The sequence below is a fragment of the Mesoplodon mirus genome (genome assembly GCF_964341445.2).
Source record: "Mesoplodon mirus genome assembly, chromosome: 7".
NCBI lineage: Eukaryota > Metazoa > Chordata > Mammalia > Artiodactyla > Ziphiidae > Mesoplodon > Mesoplodon mirus.
This window is the reverse complement of record NC_138983.1, coordinates 8575408-8594138: the sequence shown is the minus strand read 5'-3', so window position 1 is coordinate 8594138 and position 18731 is coordinate 8575408. Positions and strand designations below refer to the sequence as shown.

At 49.6% G+C, this 18731-nt stretch overlaps 1 protein-coding gene across 12 annotated transcripts in view; it reads left to right on the top strand.

Annotated features, from left to right (window-relative positions):
- The first annotated feature begins 6265 nt into the window (after positions 1–6265).
- The window catches only part of MARK2 (microtubule affinity regulating kinase 2), a 58911-nt gene continuing 46445 nt past the window's right edge, over positions 6266–18731 (top strand). For 4 of the 12 annotated variants that reach the window (XM_082627066.1, XM_082627061.1, XM_082627060.1 and 1 more), the window contains exon 1: positions 6271–6989. In XM_082627066.1, coding sequence (XP_082483192.1) covers positions 6936–6989 — 54 coding nt within the window. In that variant the 5' untranslated portion in view covers positions 6271–6935. Of the gene's footprint in view, positions 6990–18731 lie in introns of all 12 variants that reach the window. The other 8 variants (XM_082627068.1, XM_082627058.1, XM_082627056.1 and 5 more) reach the window with 6 other exon arrangements.

Here is an 18731-nt window from a genome sequence, read left to right as displayed (position 1 = left end):
GGCCCCAGATCATCCACTTTGGGTATCCCCCTCTGAGCCCCAGTAAAAACTGCCCACTTCTGCTTTCCCCTTTGCCTCCCACCGACGTTGCTTCTGCCAACGTGGCAGCCTGGCTTTCCATCCAGAATGCCCAACCTTCTTAGCGATGGAGGTGGCAGAACTCTGCCTGTAGACAGTGACCCAGTATGGGAATGTGAGTTGATCCAAGTGGCACCTCCTCCCAGGAGAACAGACACTGAAGGTGGCCTCCCTGCCTGATGCCCCTTCCCCTCCCCCTCTCCCCTCCTCCCCCCTTCCCCCTAAGTCGGTATACAGTGACCTCCAAGGGCAGCTGGACTTTCCTGCTGCGCTAGGCACATATGAGCAAGGCTGACAGGAACACTGTCTCCTCCACCCCAGGCACAGTGCCAAGTCATGGGCAAAGAAAGACAAGAGTGACATTGTCACTGGGTTAGGGTTTGGGAGCTTATCTTAGTCTGTCCAGGCTGCCGTCACAAAATACCATAGACTCATGGCTTATAAACAACAGAAATTTATTCCTCATATCTCTAGAGGCTGAGAAGTCCAAGATCAAGGTGCCACCAGATTCAATGTCTGGTGAAAGCCCACTTCCTGGTTCATAGACAGCTGTCTTCTTGCTGTGTCCTCACTCGGTGAAGGGACCAGAGAGCTCTGTGGGGTCTCTTTTATAAGGGTCCTCATCCCATTCATGAGGGCTCTGCCTTCATGCCATAATCATCTCCCAGAGGCGCCACCTCCAAATACCATCACCTCGGGGCATTAGGATTTCCACATATGAATCTTGGGGGGCAGACACACATTCAGTCGACAGCATTATGGAAGACCCCACAGAGAGCAAAGAAGAAGCCTGAGGCCCCAAGTGGGCAAGGGAGTTACCTAATGGCTCACATGACCCATTAGTGACAGAGCTGGGGCCAGGATGGACTCTCTTACATCTGATCCAGTGTTATGCTCTGGGACGTGGGGAAGATATAGTAGAGAGACTTAAAAGAAGCCTCAGGGGGCTTCCCTGGTGGCGCAGTGGTTGAGAATCTGCCTGCCAATGCAGGGGACACGGGTTCGAGCCCTGGTCTGGGAGGATCCCACATGCCGCGGAGCAACTGGGCCCGTGAGCCACAACTACTGAGCCTGCGCATCTGGAGCCTGTGCTCCGCAACGGGAGAGGCCGCGACAGTGAGAGGCCTGCGCACAGCAATGAAGAGTGGCCCCCGCTCGCCACAACTAGAGAAAGCCCTCGCACAGAAACGAAGACCCAACACAGCCAAAAATAAATAAAATTAAAAAAAAAAAAAAAAAAAAAAAGAAGCCTCAGGGAGGCTGGCTAGTCTGCCTCATAATAACAGCAGCCCACACAAAGCGCTGGCTGTCCACCAGGCTCTGTCCTGGCCTGTTTCATGTATCGTCTCATTATAGCCTCACAAATCAGCACTGTGAAGTAGGTACTTTTATTATCCCCATTTAACAGATGGGGAAATTAAGGCAGAGAGACATTAAGAGGCTTACTTAAGCTCACATAGCTGCTAAGGAGCAGCCTGGCAGTAGGGTCTGTGTGTTTGCCCACTACCCTACACAACCCACCTCTCATGGGCGGAGAAGCCCAAAGTTCATTCCCCTGTTCCCACTCTCACTGGCATGGGACCAAGCTTCTCTATGCTTCAATTTCCTTCTGAGAAAAATGAGGGAAATAACAATGCCTCCCACTTGTGAGTGTGAGTATATCCACATAGGATGCAGCTCTCCATGTGGGTTAACCCTGAGAAAAGGGAAGGAGCCTGGGAGTTCCTGTCCTAGTGTAGCTCACATCCTGGTGGAATAATAAACATATTCTATTCCATCAGTTCTAAGATGCACATCTGCCCACACTCTAACATCTCTGAAATGTCCTAAATTCAATATGGTGTATGGTAATGGCGATAAAGTGCATGATGGGGCTTCCCTGGTGGCGCAGTGGCTAAGAATCCACCTGCCAATGCAGGGAACACGGGTTCGAGCCCTGGTCTGGGAAGATCCCACATGCTGCAGAGCAACTAAGCCCGTGTGCCACAACTACTGAGCCTGTGCTCTAGAGCCCGCGAGCCACAACTACTGAGCCCACGTGCCACAACTACTGAAGCCCGTGCACCTAGAGCCCATGCTCCGCAACAAGAGGAGCCACCGCAACGAAAAGCCCACGTGCCACAATGAAGAGTAGTTCCCACTCGCCGCAACTAGAGAAAGCCGGAGCACAGCAATGAAGACCCAACGCAGACAAAAATAAATAAATAAAATAAATAAATTAATTTTTTTTAAAAAAGAATCCACCTGCCAATGCAGGGAACATGGGTTCAAGCCCTGGTCCAGGAAGATGCCACATGCCGCAGAGCAACTAAGCCCGTGCGTCACAACTACTGAGCCTGCACTCTAGAGCCCGCAAGCCACAACTACTGAAGCCTGCGTGCTTAGAGCCCGTGCTCTGCGAGAGAAGCCACTGCAATGAGAAGGCCGCACACCTCAACGAAGAGTAGACCCCAATCACCACAACTAGAGAAAGCCCCTAAGAAGCAACGAAGACCCAATGCAGCCAAAAATAAATAAATAAATTTCTATATTAAAAAGAAAAGAAATCCTGTCCGGGGACTTCCCTGGTGGCACAGTGGATAAGAATCCGCCTACCAATGCAGGGGACATGGGTACGAGCCCTGGACCGAGAAGATCCCACATGCCACGGAACAACTAAGCCCATGTGCCACAACTACTGAGCCTGCGCTCTAGAGCCCGTGAGCCACAACTACTGAGCCTGCATGCCACAACTACTGAAGCCCGCGTGCCTAGAGCCCATGCTCCGCAACAAGAGAAGCCACCACAGTGAGAAGCCCGCGCACCGCAACGAAGAGTAGCCCCCACTCGCTGCAGCTAGAGAAAGCCCATGCGCAGCAACGAAGACCCAACACAGCCAAAAATAAATAAATAAATTTATTTTTTAAAGAAAAAGAAAGAAAGAAATCCTGTCGGCTGTATCTATCACAAATCTGACCAGTTCTCACTACTTCCACCACTGCTGCCTTGCTCCGAGCCATGGTCATCTCTCACTTGAATTGTCATGAAAGCCTCCTTCAGGGTTTCCAGAAGGAAACCCTGCCCTGCCCCTTCTCTCTATTCTCAACCTAGCAGCCAGTCAGGTCATGTCACTACAGTGGCTCCCCACCTCACTACAAGAAAAAGCTAAAGCAGTGGCCCACCAGACCTGGCTCCACATCACCTTTCTGCCCTCTTCTCCTACTGTTTACCCCCACACTCTCAAACAGCCAGGCCCGCACCTGCCTCACGGCCTTTGTACTGGCCACACCCTCTGCCTAGAATGCTCTTCCCCCAGACAGCGGCAGAGTTCACTCCCTCATCTCCTTCAAGTCTTTGCTCAAGTGTCAACTTCTCAGTGAAGCCTGCACTGACCACCCTAATACTGCAACTTGTTTTCCATCCCTTCACCTCACTTTTGCAATCCTGATCCCCCTTAGCTGACTAGTTTTTTCCCATGGCACTTAATATTTACTATCATGTATTATGTTTGTTGTCTGTCTTTCCCCAGTCGAGATGTAAGTTCCCCAACGGCAGAGACCTTTTGTTCACTGATATATCTGAAGAGCTTAGAACAGTGCCTTGCACATAGTAGATGCTCAATAAAGATTTATGAATGAATGAATTTGCAGATTAGAGAGAGGTAAATGTGTGGTAATAATTAATTTTTGAAGAGGACTAGGTGGGTATGAGAAGACAATATTTGAACTGGATCTTGAAGGACATCTAGAATTCCAGGTGAGGTAGGTGACAGGCAATTGATCAGCCTGAACAGAAGCATGAAGGTGAGAGAGCTTGGTGGCAGGGCACGAATTGCAGGGAGGTGTCAACCAGTGATACCTAGTTGGAGAGGATATTCACAAGGTAAGTTGAGGCCAGACTGTGCAAAGATTTCAGTGCAGGCCAAAGTCTTTTCCTACCACCAGGACCAGGTACAAAATTTGTGGGGCCCAGTGCAAAATGAAAATGCAGGGCCCCCTTGGTAAAAATCTCAAGAGGGGTGACAGTAGAGCATTAAATCAAGCTCAAGGCCCTTCTTAAGTGTGGGGCTTCATGTGACTGCACAGGTCATAGGCCCATGAAATCAGCCTGCCTAACCCACAAGGGAGCTGGTGAGAGCCTTCTAGCAGGGCAGAGATGTAACTGGAGCTGGAATTTAGGAAGATTATTCTGGCATGGCTGGTGGGGCAGGTTGGAGGGACTCTAGGCAGGGAGACCTGTTAGACAGCCTTATGAGGAAGAGGAGAGAACAGGTAGGATGGAGGCAGGGGCTAAGGGGCAGAGTGCAGGGATGAGAACTTCAGTGAGTAGAAGCATGGAGGATGTAGAGTTTGCTTAGTCAAGTTTGCTTAGACAGGGGCCAGGGAAGACCCCTGAGTGCACCTTCCTTTACTCCTCCAACCCCCTCCCCTTTTCCCTTATTCCAGGGACCCAAGCCTTGGAGGTTACACGGGGCACTGGAATCAACAGTGAGTCTCCCTTTGGCCACCAGAGGGCACATCATTCTCATGGATTTTTCCGGATGAATTTGGGATCGGGGAATGTCCTCTGGCTTCACCTCTTCCTCTTTTTTCCCTCTCACCTCCTTCTGTGTTCCTTCACCAACTTCTTCCTCAAGGGCTGGATGCTTGAATGGAGCTGAGGTGGGGCATGAGGAGCTGTCATGGAGTCCCGAGCATTTACTAGGACTGTAGGTCATACCTGTTGCCTTAGGAAGTATGTTCATACCATCCTCTCATTGCTTCTGTCTGGCTGCCTATTTCTCTGGTTGACTTAGCCAAGGGCTCTGCTCAATAAGCTGTAGCTGGAGTTGGAAGTCAAGTGTCAGAGGTCCAACCAGCACTCTTTCCCCACAAGCCCTTGGGCCTCTCTCCTCCTGTACCTTTGGGAACTTGTTACTTGAGCTTGGTCTCTGGCTCTTGTGGGGACTCTGGCTTCTGCCTACCTTATCTGCTGTTGAAGTTAGGGTAGGTTTGGGAGTGGTGGTTTTTCAACATGTCCAGGATACAATGGGTGGGGGCCGCTTAGAGCCTGAGGAATCAGACCAGTCAGCCTACTGCCCCTCCCTGGTGAGACAGTCTAGGAGGAAGTGAAGAGTGAACTCAGGTTGCCACATGGACTTCCTGTTAAAGTCAGGGGCTCTCCAGAGATGAGAGGGACCTCAGAGCTCAAGAATCTAATGACCTCAATTCATTGATGGGGAAACTGAGGCCAGAGAAGAAAAGGAGCCTCTCTAGGTGTCCATTCTTTGTGCCATCCTGAGGAATCCTCATTTTCAACCAGCTTCTCTTTTCTTTCCCATGAGTTCCTTGTCTTAGAAGGGATAACTGAAATGTGAATTAAGATAATGTCCCTCCTGCTCTACCTCCCAGGGATAGTTAAAAGGGAACTGGTGTGATTCATTGTCATAGTGCAATGCCGTTTTGTGCTATTTTGAACAAGCAAAAGACTTTTTCGGAAAGAAAAAGAAGGTAACAAATTCAAAGATGTTATTTAGAATGTCATCACTGGAACAAAGGCATGGATTCTGTCAATATAAGGATGTTGAGGAGTCTAAACAGAGATGTTATGTGATTTTTCCAAGATCACACAGCATTTTCACTACACACAGCTGGAGGTGGAATGCAGGGCTGGGGAGATCTGTGCAGCTTCCAGCAGCTGGGAGCCAAGGACGTTTACCTGGTGCTTGCCTGGGACCTTGAGGAGCCCTGTGGACTAGATGTGGGGTGCATGGATAGATAAATAGAAGCCAAGATAGATGACAGCAGGTGATGAACGGTAGGTAGACAGGTAATAGACTAACGCTGCATCTGACAGGTGACACACATGTTGATAGACAGGCTGGATGATAAATGAGATGTATTTAATGAGCTAGCTGAGAGACGAAAGGACACACACACAGGAAGTTGCCTTAGAACCAAAGGATGCCAACAGCAGGGATAGCTAACAGCCTTATTTTCTATTTAGTCAAATGGTAACACGCACACGTGATCCACGTTCCCTGTTCAAGGTTTGAAAATACCCGAAAACTGACGGAAAGAAACGAAGAGTCAGACTTCGGGTACCACCCGTGGGAATGTCCCGAGGCTCCCCCGGCCTCGGGTGTTGCCGGAAATGGCCGACGACCGCCGGCGGCGGCGGGGCGGGACGCGGGCGGGGCCGGCTCAAGGCAAGCGGAGTGGCTTCGGGTGTTTCCGGAAACTGCCGAGAGCCAGTTTGAAGTGGGCGGGGAAAGGCCTGTGGGCGTGGCTGGAGTACCCGGAGTCCCTTCGTGGATTTCCGCAAACAGAGCCGAAGCTTGGTCTTCGGAATCGAGGAGGCGCGCGCGTCCCCGGGATTACCTTCTTCGGGTGTTTCCGGAATTCACCAGTAGTCCGTGGCCGGGAGGAGAAGGCGCGCCCCCCTCCCGTTTCTAGCCGCTTCGGATGTTTCCGGCCGCTGCCGGCGGAAAGAGCCGAGGGCCGGCGGTGGTGGCGGCCATGTTGGGAGCAGCAGGTCCGGCGGCGGCAGCCTGTGTGCCGGGCGCGGAGCAGTGCCGCTGAGGGCAGGGGAGGAGCGAGGCAGGCGGCCGGCTGCGGCGGCAGAGAGTAGGCGGAGCGGCGCGGCCCGGCCGAAAGGCGGCACAGCCCAGCCGGGGGTCGGGGGGGTGCGGTCCGGAGCCGCTCGGAGCCGGCGCGGCCTAGCCCGAGCGGCGCATCCCCGGGCTGGCGTGAGCGGCAGTCCGGCCTCCCCGCACCCCCGGCCGGGGCCCATGCGGCGGGTGCCCCTGCTGTGAGAAGCCCCGCCCGGCCGGGCTCCGCGCCTTCCCTTCCCTCCCTTCCTCCGAGCTTCTCGGTTCCCTCCCCTGAGATACCGGCGCCATGTCCAGCGCCCGGACCCCCCTACCCACGCTGAACGAGAGGGACACCGAGCAGGTAAGGAGCCCTAAGGGCTCCCCGAATTCTCTGGCTGGGCCCCTTGCAGAGCCTCCTCCCTCCTCAGCTCCCCTCGTGCCCCTGCTGCCATCCTGTAAGCCTCGGCTGCCCTGTCATCTGGCTCCTGGCCCCGTACATCTCCCTTCCGAGTCCTCTCCTGGGACCCACCTCGTCCAGACTCCAAACTGTACACTTGTCTTTCTGCCGACCCCCCCGCCTTCTCCCCTCACCGCCCTCCTGCGCTCTTCCGTGTTACCTCCCCAGCTTCCTCTTCCCTTCCCTTTTTCTCTCGGGGACCTTTCTGGTCTTCCTCCACCCACGCTTAAAGCAGCCACCCTCCTGTTCCTCGACTGGCACCCTGCGATTTGCCCCAGGTCGTTGTCCACCTCTTCCTCCATCCCTCCAGCCTCGCCTCCCCTCCGCCCGCACCGGTTCTCCCAGTCCCAGTTATCACCCTCAGGGTCCTTGCCCCGGAGTGTGTTCTCGATCCCTATCCCCTTCCAGTTCCCCGGCTTTATACCCTGCCTCTTGCAGTTTTCCAGATTGTGCTCTCCCTCTTGCTTGCAACCCACCAGCTCCACCCTCATCACCTTTCCAAATCTTTCGCCTACTCTTTGCTCATCACTTTCCCTTCTCTTCTCCAGGAGCTCCCTGGTGCCTCGCGCTGGCATTTGTTGCTTCCGTGTTTTCCCGTACAGCTGTCATGCGCATAGTTTTCCCACAGGTTGTCTTTGGGGTTCCAGTCTTCACTCCCTTCAGAGTCTTTGGATCCCTCACGGTCTCTTCCTCTGGGGTTTGGGTTTCTGAGTCTTGGCCTCCTGTTTCTCACTGTGAGTGCTGTACCAGCCTTCTCCCTGGGCTCTTCCTACCGAGGGAAAGACACTCAGTATTTCAGCCCCACTTCATTTACACAACCTGTTGCTCGGTCCTTTCCCAGGGCTTGCCGCATCCCCGTCCTTGCTTTTCTGTCCTCTTACACCGCAACACAAACCGTGAGGCTTTCTTGTTTCTTCACTCCTGGATCTGTCACTTTACATAGTTTCTTCCCCCTTGCTTGTTGCCTTCTGGTTTCTCTGCCCTCACCCCATCTTACTTACTATGCCTCTTAATTAGGATTGCCTTTAATCTCCATATTAGTTTCCTGCCTTCTTCACATCATGTTTATTTTTCCCGCATATGCCCCTATCCATCCCCTTGTGATTGGCTAGTCTTCGTAACCCCCCGGGCCAGGAATTTTGCACGCTAGTTTCTTGAGCTACACACTTCCCCCTCATCCTGGCAATCACTGCTATCATCTGTCACCCAAGCCTTAGCCTTTTCTGTGTCATCTCACCTCTTAGCCGAGAGGCGTCCACTTTCCACCCCTCCCCTTTCTTTCACCATCTCTAGTGTCCCTTGCTGCCTGCTCTGTGGAGAGTCTCTTGCCTGTCATACCTTGGTGGAGAACTTTACTAGGCCAAAAAAACTTGACCTGAAAAAAGAGCTCTTCTCCTGTGGGGCTTGAAGTGCTTTTTGCATCCTTCTCCCTCACTACATTATTTATGTTTTCATCTTGTTTCCTTCTTTCTCCTTAGTGCAGTAGAACTGTTGTTATATTCTCTTGCATATTAACACCTTTCTCTGAAAAATCTACCCTCTTTTCATTTCTCTGATGTTTTTCTCTTTTGTTACCCCCTCACTCTCTGTCATCTGGGCAGTCAGGAACTCAAGAGGAGTTCTGGATAAGTTTTTCTGCAGTGGTTGACCCTTTCATTACTGATGGATTGCCTGATTGCTTCTGGGGTTGAAATGGGTTGAGAGGGAGTGATGGTTGATTTCCATTTCATCAGCGGGTTTGGCAGCTGGTTCTGTATGGGGCTGAGGTGTTTGGAAACTGGAGCACGGTCTGTATCTCACAGTCTTTCCCTCCAGTGCCAGCTGTTTCTCTCCTGACTGGGAACCACTTTCTCGAGGCCCTCTTGAGGTTGCCTGTTCCATTCCTTTTCCTATCACAGCCTTTGTTTAGCAAGTAAACCCTGCTTAACCAGAGGACTTTCCCAGACTGTTGATTCTGAGCTGGTAGGAGGAGGCCAAGTGACTGACTGGCACCCTCAGGTGTCTGGGGAGTGGCGTGGAGTGCCTACTCTCTCAGCAAAGCTGTGGGGGGCATTGTATTCAGCAAAGTAGAGTAACAGAGTGCCTCAATGTGGTTTCTTTGTGCTCTTTACTCCATGTAAATGTATTCTTGCCTTGGTCTTTTTCTTGTGATGTGTGCATTGATTTCCTCTCTTCCCTACAAGCCTCACATAATGCTGAGCGCATAGTAGGAACTCGGTGCACGCCTCCTGATGTTGTGATAGCAGAACTCTGTGAGCCGTTTGGGAACGTAAGCTGCTCCTTGATAACTCTGACCAGAGCACTGGCTGCATACATTGTCATCCTGTTCCAAATTGTGAATTACTCATCCTGTTTCCACTCCATGGATTTAGGTTCCCCTGAGCCGCTTCATTGGTTCTTCTGTCATTCTCAGGGTAGCCGCACCATTGACTTGATATTAAGTCTCATTCCAGTAAAAGTGTGGATTTCGAAAAACATAACGGGCAGGTGCAGTATTTTTTAAAACAAGAAAAAAGACAAGTAGCAGCTCCTCTGGTCATACGGCTAGAGAGGCCTGAAGCACTGGTCTCCTTTGGGCTAGATCATGCCACTGGGTGAGACCAGAAAGTTCTTCTTGGCCCTGTTGCGATTCTAGCTAAAGTGGTCATTGCATAAGCCTTAATGTTGTGAAATAAAAAGCAAGGGATTTGGTTGGTTTGATTTCTTTCCCCCAAAGGTCCTCTGTTATCTGGGCTTCCCTGGTGGCGCAGTGGTTGAGAGTCCGCCTGCCGATGCAGGGGACGTGAGTTCGTGCCCCGGTCCGGGAAGATCCCACATGCCGCGGAGCGGCTGGGCCCGTGAGCCATGGCCGCTGGGCCTGCGCGTCTGGAGCCTGCGCTCCGCAACAGGAGAGGCCACAGCAGTGGGAGGCCCGCGTACCGCAAAAAACAAAAATAAATTTAAAAAAATAACAAAGGTTCTCTATTATCTTATTTAGATTTAAATTATTTTAATTGGTTTCACAAGAAAATAGGTAAACAAACTCTGCTGGTTGTCTTTGAGCTCCAATCTCTTGCTCTTTCTCTCCCCCTTTCTTTAAAACATGTGGCTGATGAGAAGCTGTTTCTAGGAGCTCTTTGATCACATCTGAATTAAACAGACATACACACACACAAAATGTTGAAGCATAAAAATAAACCTCGTGTTGCAGAGAGATTGCCTGTTTGCTGTCGACTCTGCTTCTAACAGTGAAAGTAGGAGATAAAAAGAAAGTTAAGCCCTGTCTTTATTGTGATTTTTGTGACACCTGATTGCAGATGTGCTTTTTCACAGTCATAGACTCTTCCTTTTGCAGAAAGAGGGTTGTGACCTGGGGCTGGTAGTTTTGGGCATTCTTAATCTGAGAGCTGAGCTTTCTGTTCACTTTTCCAAATGGCTCTGTTGGCCTGGAGGCTTGGCAGTGGTGAAAGCAATCAGCAAGATGACTGTTTGTCTTCCAGCCAGCAGCAGCAGTAATAGGCAAGTGGAGAGGGGTCCAACTTGCAGAGTCCACCTGCCGCTGGCGAAAGCTTCCTGTAACACCTGGTCAAGGGCCTACATTGGCTTCATACCTGCCCCACCTCTGGGCCTCAGGAACCACAAGAGAGGGCTCCTGAGGGAAAGCACCTGAGAGAAAGCAAGAGGCTTTCACTGCCCACCCACCTCTGCCTCTGCTGCAGTGGGCAAGGGAGGGGGCTGCTGTTGTCCTTCCAAGGAGTGAGTGGCATTGTTTCTTCTCTCAGATGATTCTGGGAAGAGGAGTTTGGAAGTGTGGGTGAGAGAGCAAATCTAGCTTTTAGAATCCTGTACAGAACCACTGAGCCACTCCAAACACACATATCCCTTGGATCCCAGTGTTGATTCTGGCTGAATGTTTCACTGAGTAATCTGGTTTTAGTGTTGTCTTGTAGAGAGCTCGGTTCGCTCTCCTTTCACTCCCTGTCCTGCAGGCTGTGCAGCAAGCCCCATGCTCTGGGTGCTGACTCCGACCTCTGCCCTTTGACCCTGGCCAGGGGCTTCTTGGTGGTTCTGCCTTCTGGTCAGGGGTGTGGGTGAATGTCAGACCATATAGTCTTACTTTCTGCTTCACCCTCGAAACAGGTATTGTTAGACCAAGGGCTCTAGGAGCCCCTGGAGTTCATAGAGTTGCCATACTACAACCTTTGAACCTGGTAAAGGTAGCTACCTAGTAAATTGTAATAATTTCTCTCTAGTCTGTGGACTTTGGGAAGTAGCTAAACAGATGGATACAAGGCAGTCATTGAAATTCGGCCTGCTTCAGATTAAAATCAAGTTTGCACAGGGATAACTGAATCTTTCGGATGGCGACCAATGATTGGGCTTGAGTTTTCTTCAGCATAGATGTCTTAAATAGAGTTGATGCCTGTGAGGCAGGAAAAGACTGAGAATTTATTTTCTGAGAGGTTTGCATGGTTAGAGCTCTTGGGAGTCAAAAACATCTCAGACTAGACTTCTTCCCCTTTGGACAGAACAGCCTAATTCTCAGTGGGCATTTGACCAGGACTAACCCATGCCTTCATGAACTCTTTCCCATTGAGCACTTAGCCACCTGGCTGGCATTCCTCTTCTCCCAGGAGCTTCCATGACTTTCTTCATATGTACTATGTCGACTTAAATGAATATTTTATGCCTAGAGTGCAGCTAAGCGTCGGACCTTGTGGCCCATTATCGACAAGTGAGGTGGGGGCTGGGCGCCACCCTTGGCCCCATGATAGCGTCTCTGCTAAATGGACTCTCCCCAGCAGCACTTTGAAGCTCATTAATGGATTGGGATGAAGTAACCTCAGCAGATGGAAAGGACAAGGAGGGTGGTCATCCTTCCTTCCCTGAGGCTGCCTGATGAGGCTTTCCTGTAGTAACCAGGTCCAGCCCCAGCTCCTTGAGCTGGGTTAAGCTGTAGACTGACCACTAGGCCTCTGCTTTAGGAGGAGACGTGGAAAGGGTTTGGTTCTCTCTTAGCCATGGCGACGCTGCCACATTCGCCACTTTCCTGCGTCAAAGCAAAAATCGAGAGGGCTGTGGAAAGGGTGGGTGGAGTTTAAACCTGGCCCTTCCTCCTTCAGCGGAAGTTCAGCGAAATGACAAACCAGATAGGTGGCTGGGTTTCCTTTTCTTGATGGTAGATTCCAGTATTTGTACATTTTGCACCTGAAGCTTGGATTCTCCAGGCTTTCTCCCAGCCTTCATCAGATGTGAGTCACTGAAGTGTTATATATGCATTTTCCCCTTCTGTCTCAGCAAAGGGAAGAGTAAGGCTTTACAAACCTAGTGGGGGAGGAAACCACCCATTTCCCACCTGTGGCATGGGAAGAGGCTGTCTATCGCCGTGTTAACTCTGAAAGTTCCAGCTCTCGGAGCAGAGCGTCACTACCCCGCTACAGCCCTTTTAGTGCGGGCTATTGAATGTCTTTGCTGTTTCTTAGACTTTGAGATGGTACATCTGGTTCTGAAAAAGCACCAAGAGAACATCTGGCCTCCTTGGCTTCCAGTTCTCTCTCAGAGGAGGAGGGGTCCCAGGGCCTTCTCTGGCCCACTCGACCTGCTTCTCCTTTGCCGGGTATAAATAGGCTAGATCCCTTCATCTGAATGTCCGTTTTGTCTAGAGTGTTTGAAGTTTTTTTGGTCCCTGTGGGGAGTTCTTTCCACAGATGTCTGTCTTTGGGTTGGCACTCATTCCCCCTTACTTTCATTTATTCCTTCTCATTGGAAAAGGGCAAAAAACAAATATATTTCCTCTTGTGCAGCAAATGGTTGATTTTAGGCTTATGAAGTCATAGAATCACAAGTAGGTAGGAGGGAGGGTGAGATGGACACTGGTCTTGGTGGCTAGGTGGATCCTGTGGGACAGTGAAGTGGGGGTGGGGGGTGGGGGGTGGGGGGTGTTTCAACGACTGGCTCCAAGCCACCTTTTTCTTTTTAACATAAGGAAGGCGGAGCAGACCAGCGGCTTCTCTGTAGAACCAGTCAAGCTAGTTTTGAGCCGCCTCGGCCTCTTTTCCTCTGTGCTCTTTGGGAAATTGGCAATACAAAGGTCTGCCTCTTCTGGGGCTCTGCTCATTGAGGCATGAGTTTGGAGGAGGTCTGTAAACAACCACCTTCCCTCCTAATTCTGAATGGGTCTCTGAGCTGGGCCTCTCCCGTGAGTGGGCTTTCTCCACACCTCATGCTACTCAAAGCAGCTTGGTCTTACACACCTTTCACTGGAAGCTCTAAGATAGAGCTCCTTTTCTTTGCAGTTCACAGCTTGGCAAAAGGCCCTTCGCCTGGCCAGGAGGTCTGTGCTTGGCTCCCCACGTGTGGCTCTGGAAGGGAGTCGGACTGCTGACTCCTGGCTGTCGTGATCTGGCTGCTAAATCCAACCAGACCCCAGACCTTTTGGATCGGTACATAGGTACTGTCTGTCCAGACCCGCTGGAGAAGAAAAAGGAGAGAGAATAGTTTCTGATCTTTGGCAGTTCAACAGGTACTTCAGCCATGGGGAACAGTTTGAGGGTCCCTGATCAAGGTACCTGTAGGAAAGGTGGGAGCCTTCGGCCACCACGTGCTGGCACTTCCTGAGCACAGTAGGGAATCTTTCTCAGGGAGGGGACATAGCAGGATCCTGAGCCCTGCGACTAGACTGCAGGTGCTGCTGATGTACCAGGATTGTCTTCTCAGTCTCCCACTAAGCAGAAAGCTCCCAAGTCCAAAGGCTTGGTGATTAATGAGTGCAGCTACCTGCAGGCAGAGCTCTAGCTTATGTCCTTGTTGCTGCTACAATGGTTTACTCGTTGCTTCTCCTGAGGACCATTTTACTGAAGGTTTTGTTTTGGTTACTCATATTCTATATGCAGGGTGGCCCCCTTTTTCCTTCACCTTCTTTAGACCCGAGTGTCTGCTGGTTTTCCCTTACCCCATCACTCCCTCACCTCCTCTCCGCAGATGGCCATCTTCTGACTGCCTTTGCACATAGCACTGGGAGCATTTTTGGCTTGTTGCTTTGGTTTTGCCCAAAAGAGTTTGAATTACTGGTTCTCCAGTCACAGGAAGTGGGGTCCCTTAGGCCCTCTTGGTCTAGCATTAGCATTCTGATTGAGTTGAGCTCATGGCAGAGTTGAAAGGAGATCCCTGTATTGGAATCTTGGGTCAGCCCCTGCTGTGACCTTGGGCTTATTTTATCCCTCTAGGCCTGTAAAGAAAAAGGAGTAATAATAATACCCATCTTAGAGATACAGTTGTTGTGAGCATTAAAAGAGTTAATGAATATAAACACTTACAATAGTGCTGGCAGGACGTGATAATTGTCGTCATCGTTGTTTCCGTTGAGCCACTTAGTGAATTTTCTCTGAGCGCCACACAGCTCCAGGTCAGTATAAGGGACATAATTTGGAATGTCTCTGTAATGACTGGAAGAACCTTGGCCTCTTCCAGCCATTGGGGTTCCATAGGTGCTTTTCCTAGCATTTCTGGGTTTTTTAATTTGTTTGTTTATTTTAGTTTTCTTTTTAAATCAGATACCTAAAAGAAAATAGGATGCTGTTGGAGACGTTTATGTACTTTTGAAAGCACTTTTTAAAAAATGATACTTCGTTTATTTACAAGATATCAATATTAGGCAACTTTATTGATTAAAGGGGAAAATAAACACACACCACCCTCTGCCTGCCCGTTATTTCTGTGGTGTGAATGGTGGTGGTGGTGATGGTGGTGGATGTGCAGTCTCTTCATTGGCTGGAAGGCCAAATCCAAAGTTTCTGGAGCATGGGCTTTTCTGAGCTGCTGGGATCCGGGTGTTAGAGGAGGCCCCACCTAGTGCCAGGATCTCTTTCATTGTGTTCCTTTATTCACGTGCAGTATTTACCCTTTGGCAACAGGAGAAAGCTCCCTGTTTCTCTTAAAGACCACATGGGAACTTAGCAGCTGATGATTTTAGGTTCCTTTTTCACTAGCAGAGGGGCCTTCAAGGGCAGATTCTTGTTACCTTTGTTGGCTTTTCTGAAGTGAAAAGAAAGCCTCCCCTTTGTGAGGCCTGGGAGGGAGAGTGATAGTCATTTCTCAGCAGCTCCTGTGGATTTGTGGACTTTGAATCTTGGGCCGAGATTTTAGTCTCAGTTGGCTCCTGTTGATGTTCCTTGCTTGCCACTTCTAGAGCCTGAATGCCTTATCAGAACAGCAAGTAAGTTGCTCAGTTTTTTTCACACTGCCACTGTGGCCAGGGAGAAAGGTAACAGTGTCGCCGCAGAGCTCATCAGGGAATGTTTCTGTCAGTGCGTTTTCCTCTTCCTTTTGACCCCTCTGCTGACTTGTGTCTCACTTCCTTTTTTTTTTCTGTTTGGTTTCTTTGAACTCTGTTCCTTCCTTTTCACTGTCCATCTTGGGTTTTCATCTCCATGTACCACTGCCTTACCTGGTTGTACGCCTGTATGCCTCTTTTTTTTTTTTTTTTTTTCCTTCAAGGGAACTTCTAAAATTATTGATTGATTGATTGATTTTTGGCTGCATTGGGTCTTCGTTGATGCGCGCGGGCTTCCTGAAATTGCGTCAAGTGAGGGCTACTCTTTGTTGTGGTGGGCGGGCTTCTCATTGCGGTGGCTTCTCTTGTTGCGGAGCATGGGCTGTAGCCCCGCGGGCCCAGTAGTTGTGGCTTGCGGGCTCTAGGGCACAGGCTCAGTAGTTGTGGCACACGGGCTTAGTTGCTCCGTGACGTGTGGGATCTTCCTGGACCAGGGCTCGAACCCGTGTCCCCTACGTTGGCAGGCGGATTCTTAACCACTGCGCCACCAGGGAAGCCCTGTATGCCTCTTTTGTGGCATGGCTCAGGAGAGGAATTTTGCTAGTCTGAGATCGCCTTCATGTATAAAATCCCAGAACCACCCAGTCCTTTCTTTCTCCTATTCCTCTGATTTCTGTAAAGTTAAGGACTCACTGCTTTAGAAAACATTTTATTTTTGTGTCTCTGGAGCCACGTTCCTCAGTAAATCCAGGCTTGGCAACTTGACAACTTATTAGGGATGGCATCCCAGTTTCCCTGGTGACAGGGTCTAAGCTAGTTCTAGGCTGTTTCCTCTGACCAATCAGGTATGCCATAACTCTAGATCCTGTCTTGGGAGAGATCTGGGGAGGCATTTACTAATTTTGGTAGCACAATATTGAACTTGGTTCTCAAAGTGTAGTCTGGGGACCCTTGGGGTCCCTAAGACCTGTTTGGTGCTATACAAAGTCAAAATAATTTTCACTGTAACATTAATGCAGTATTTGCCTATTTCACTCTCATTCTCTCACCAGTGTACAGTGGAGTTTTCCAGAGGCTAAATGATGTGTGTTGACGTCATCACTCTTGGCCAGTGGAATGTGTACTTCTTTATTTTTGTGTTTGCTAGAATTTTTAAGGTAGTACTTTAAGGCATAAATATGGAAGTTTTCTGGGACTTCCCTGGTGGCGCAGTGGTTAAGAATCTGCCTGCCAATGCAGGGGACACAGGTTCGAGCCCTGGTCTGGGAACATCCCACATGCCGCGGAGCAACTAAGCCCATGTGTCACAACTACTGAGCCTGCGCTCTAGAGCCCAAGAGCCACAACTACTGAGCCTGTGTGCCACAACTACTGAAGCCCACACACCTAGAGCCCATGCTCCGCAACGAGAGAAGCCACTGCAATGAGAAGCCCCCGCACCACAACAAAGAGTAGCCCCCGCTCGCCACAACTAGAGGAAGCCCGTGTGCAGCAACAAAGACCCAATGCAGCCAAAAATAAATAATATAAATAAAAATAAATTTATAAAAAAAATATGGAAGTTTTCAGTGATGAACTCGATTTGTTCTCAGTACTTCTCCTGTACTCTTACTAGTTTTCTTCGGTTATACCTGCTAATCTCTGTAAACCTCATTGTTGTACAATAAGTAGTTATTTTATTTATTTATTTATTTTTTAGATGTTGGGGGTAGGAGTTTATTAATTAATTTATTTTTGGCTGTGTTGGGTCTTCGTTTCTGTGCAAGGGCTTTCTCTAGTTGTGGCGAGCGGGGGCCACTCTTCATCGCGGTGCGCGGGCCTCTCACTGTCATGGCCTCTCTTGTTGCGGAGCACAGGCTCCAGACACGCAGGCTCAGTAGTTGTGGCTCACAGGCCTAGTTGCTCCGCGGCATGTGGGATCCTCCCAGACCAGGGCTCAAACCCGTGTCCCCTGCATTAGCAGGCAGATTCGCAACCACTGCGCCACCAGGGAAGCCCCAATAAGTAGTTATTTTTAAATCCCAGCATTTTCCTTCACCTTTGAAGAAACACAAGAAGTACAACCTGCAACACTTACTTGTAAAAACTTTTGGGAAAACTAATAATTTTTAAATTTTTATTTATAGTTTATTTTAGCACTTAATTCTGTTTTATTCTAAAATAGAAGAAAATTTATAGTATTTCTCTTATATTTAAGGATTAATTGTTGGCTTAAAAAAGGGAGGTTGGAAGTCTTGCTTTCTCAACGTAGCTGCCAGCTCTGTTTACTGCAACTGGACATACCAACAAGTGAAAGGGAGGGATCTACTCTGAAGAAACTGGGCGAAACTGTAGACAAGAACTGAAAAAAAAAAAGAAGTGAAAATCATAATGAAAGTTACCTTCTCAGCTTTATAGATGCAAAAAATGTACTTTATTGTATCTTATGCAACAGAGTGTTTTCATGTAGTGTTAGGGTGCCAGTTAAGTTGAAGCATCATTTCAAGACCAATCAGTCAGAGTTTAAAGAAGAAGGAATTACGTGTTTTAAGCATACACACCATGGTCTCTTTAAAAGCCAAAATTTTTTCCAGCTTTTCCACCTAGAAATGACAAAGTCACTGAAGCCTCTTACAGGATGAGTTATTGCTTTGGCTGGAATAGCCCACTCAATAGAGAGACTAGTGACGTTTTGAACAGCTGACGTTCCTGAATGCCCACTGAATGAACAGTCAGTAAAGTTCAGGGTGGTGCCACTTCACATGTTACCGTGACTTGTCAAGTTAAAGATTTAGCTGCAAACATGAAGACTGAGGTAATATCTTATTTATAAAATTTTACTTTCACCTTACAAATGAGCAGATTTATAGACATGGCTCAAGTTGTATCAGCACCAGGTACGCTTCAAAAAATATTTTCTTTTATGTGGATGCTCAACAACAAACACAAGTTGTGATAAATACGCATAGGGTTGAATAACTTTTTTTTTTTTTTTTTTTTTGCGGTACGCGGGCCCCTCACTGCCGTGGCCCCTCCCGCTGCGGAGCACAGGCTCCGGACGCACAGGCTCAGCGGCCATGGCTCACGGGCCCAGCCGCTCCGCGGCATGTGGGATCTTCCCAGACCGGGGCACGAACCCGCGTCCCCTGCACCGGCAGGCGGACTCCCAACCACTGCGCCGCCGGGGAGGCCCCGAATAACTTTTCCGGCTCCTCATGGTTTCTCCTGGAACAACTGCATTTCCATTCACACTGTTGGTGCAGAAGCGGTGACGGAGAAGACTGCTGGTGCCATAACATGAGTCAGGGCGGCGGCACGGAAGTGCTGGTGGTCGCAGTCATGGACCTTCCTGCTACACACTTGTGGTTTAAAAAAAGGCCACTTTCACTGAAGAATGCCTTGGATGAAGCACTAAA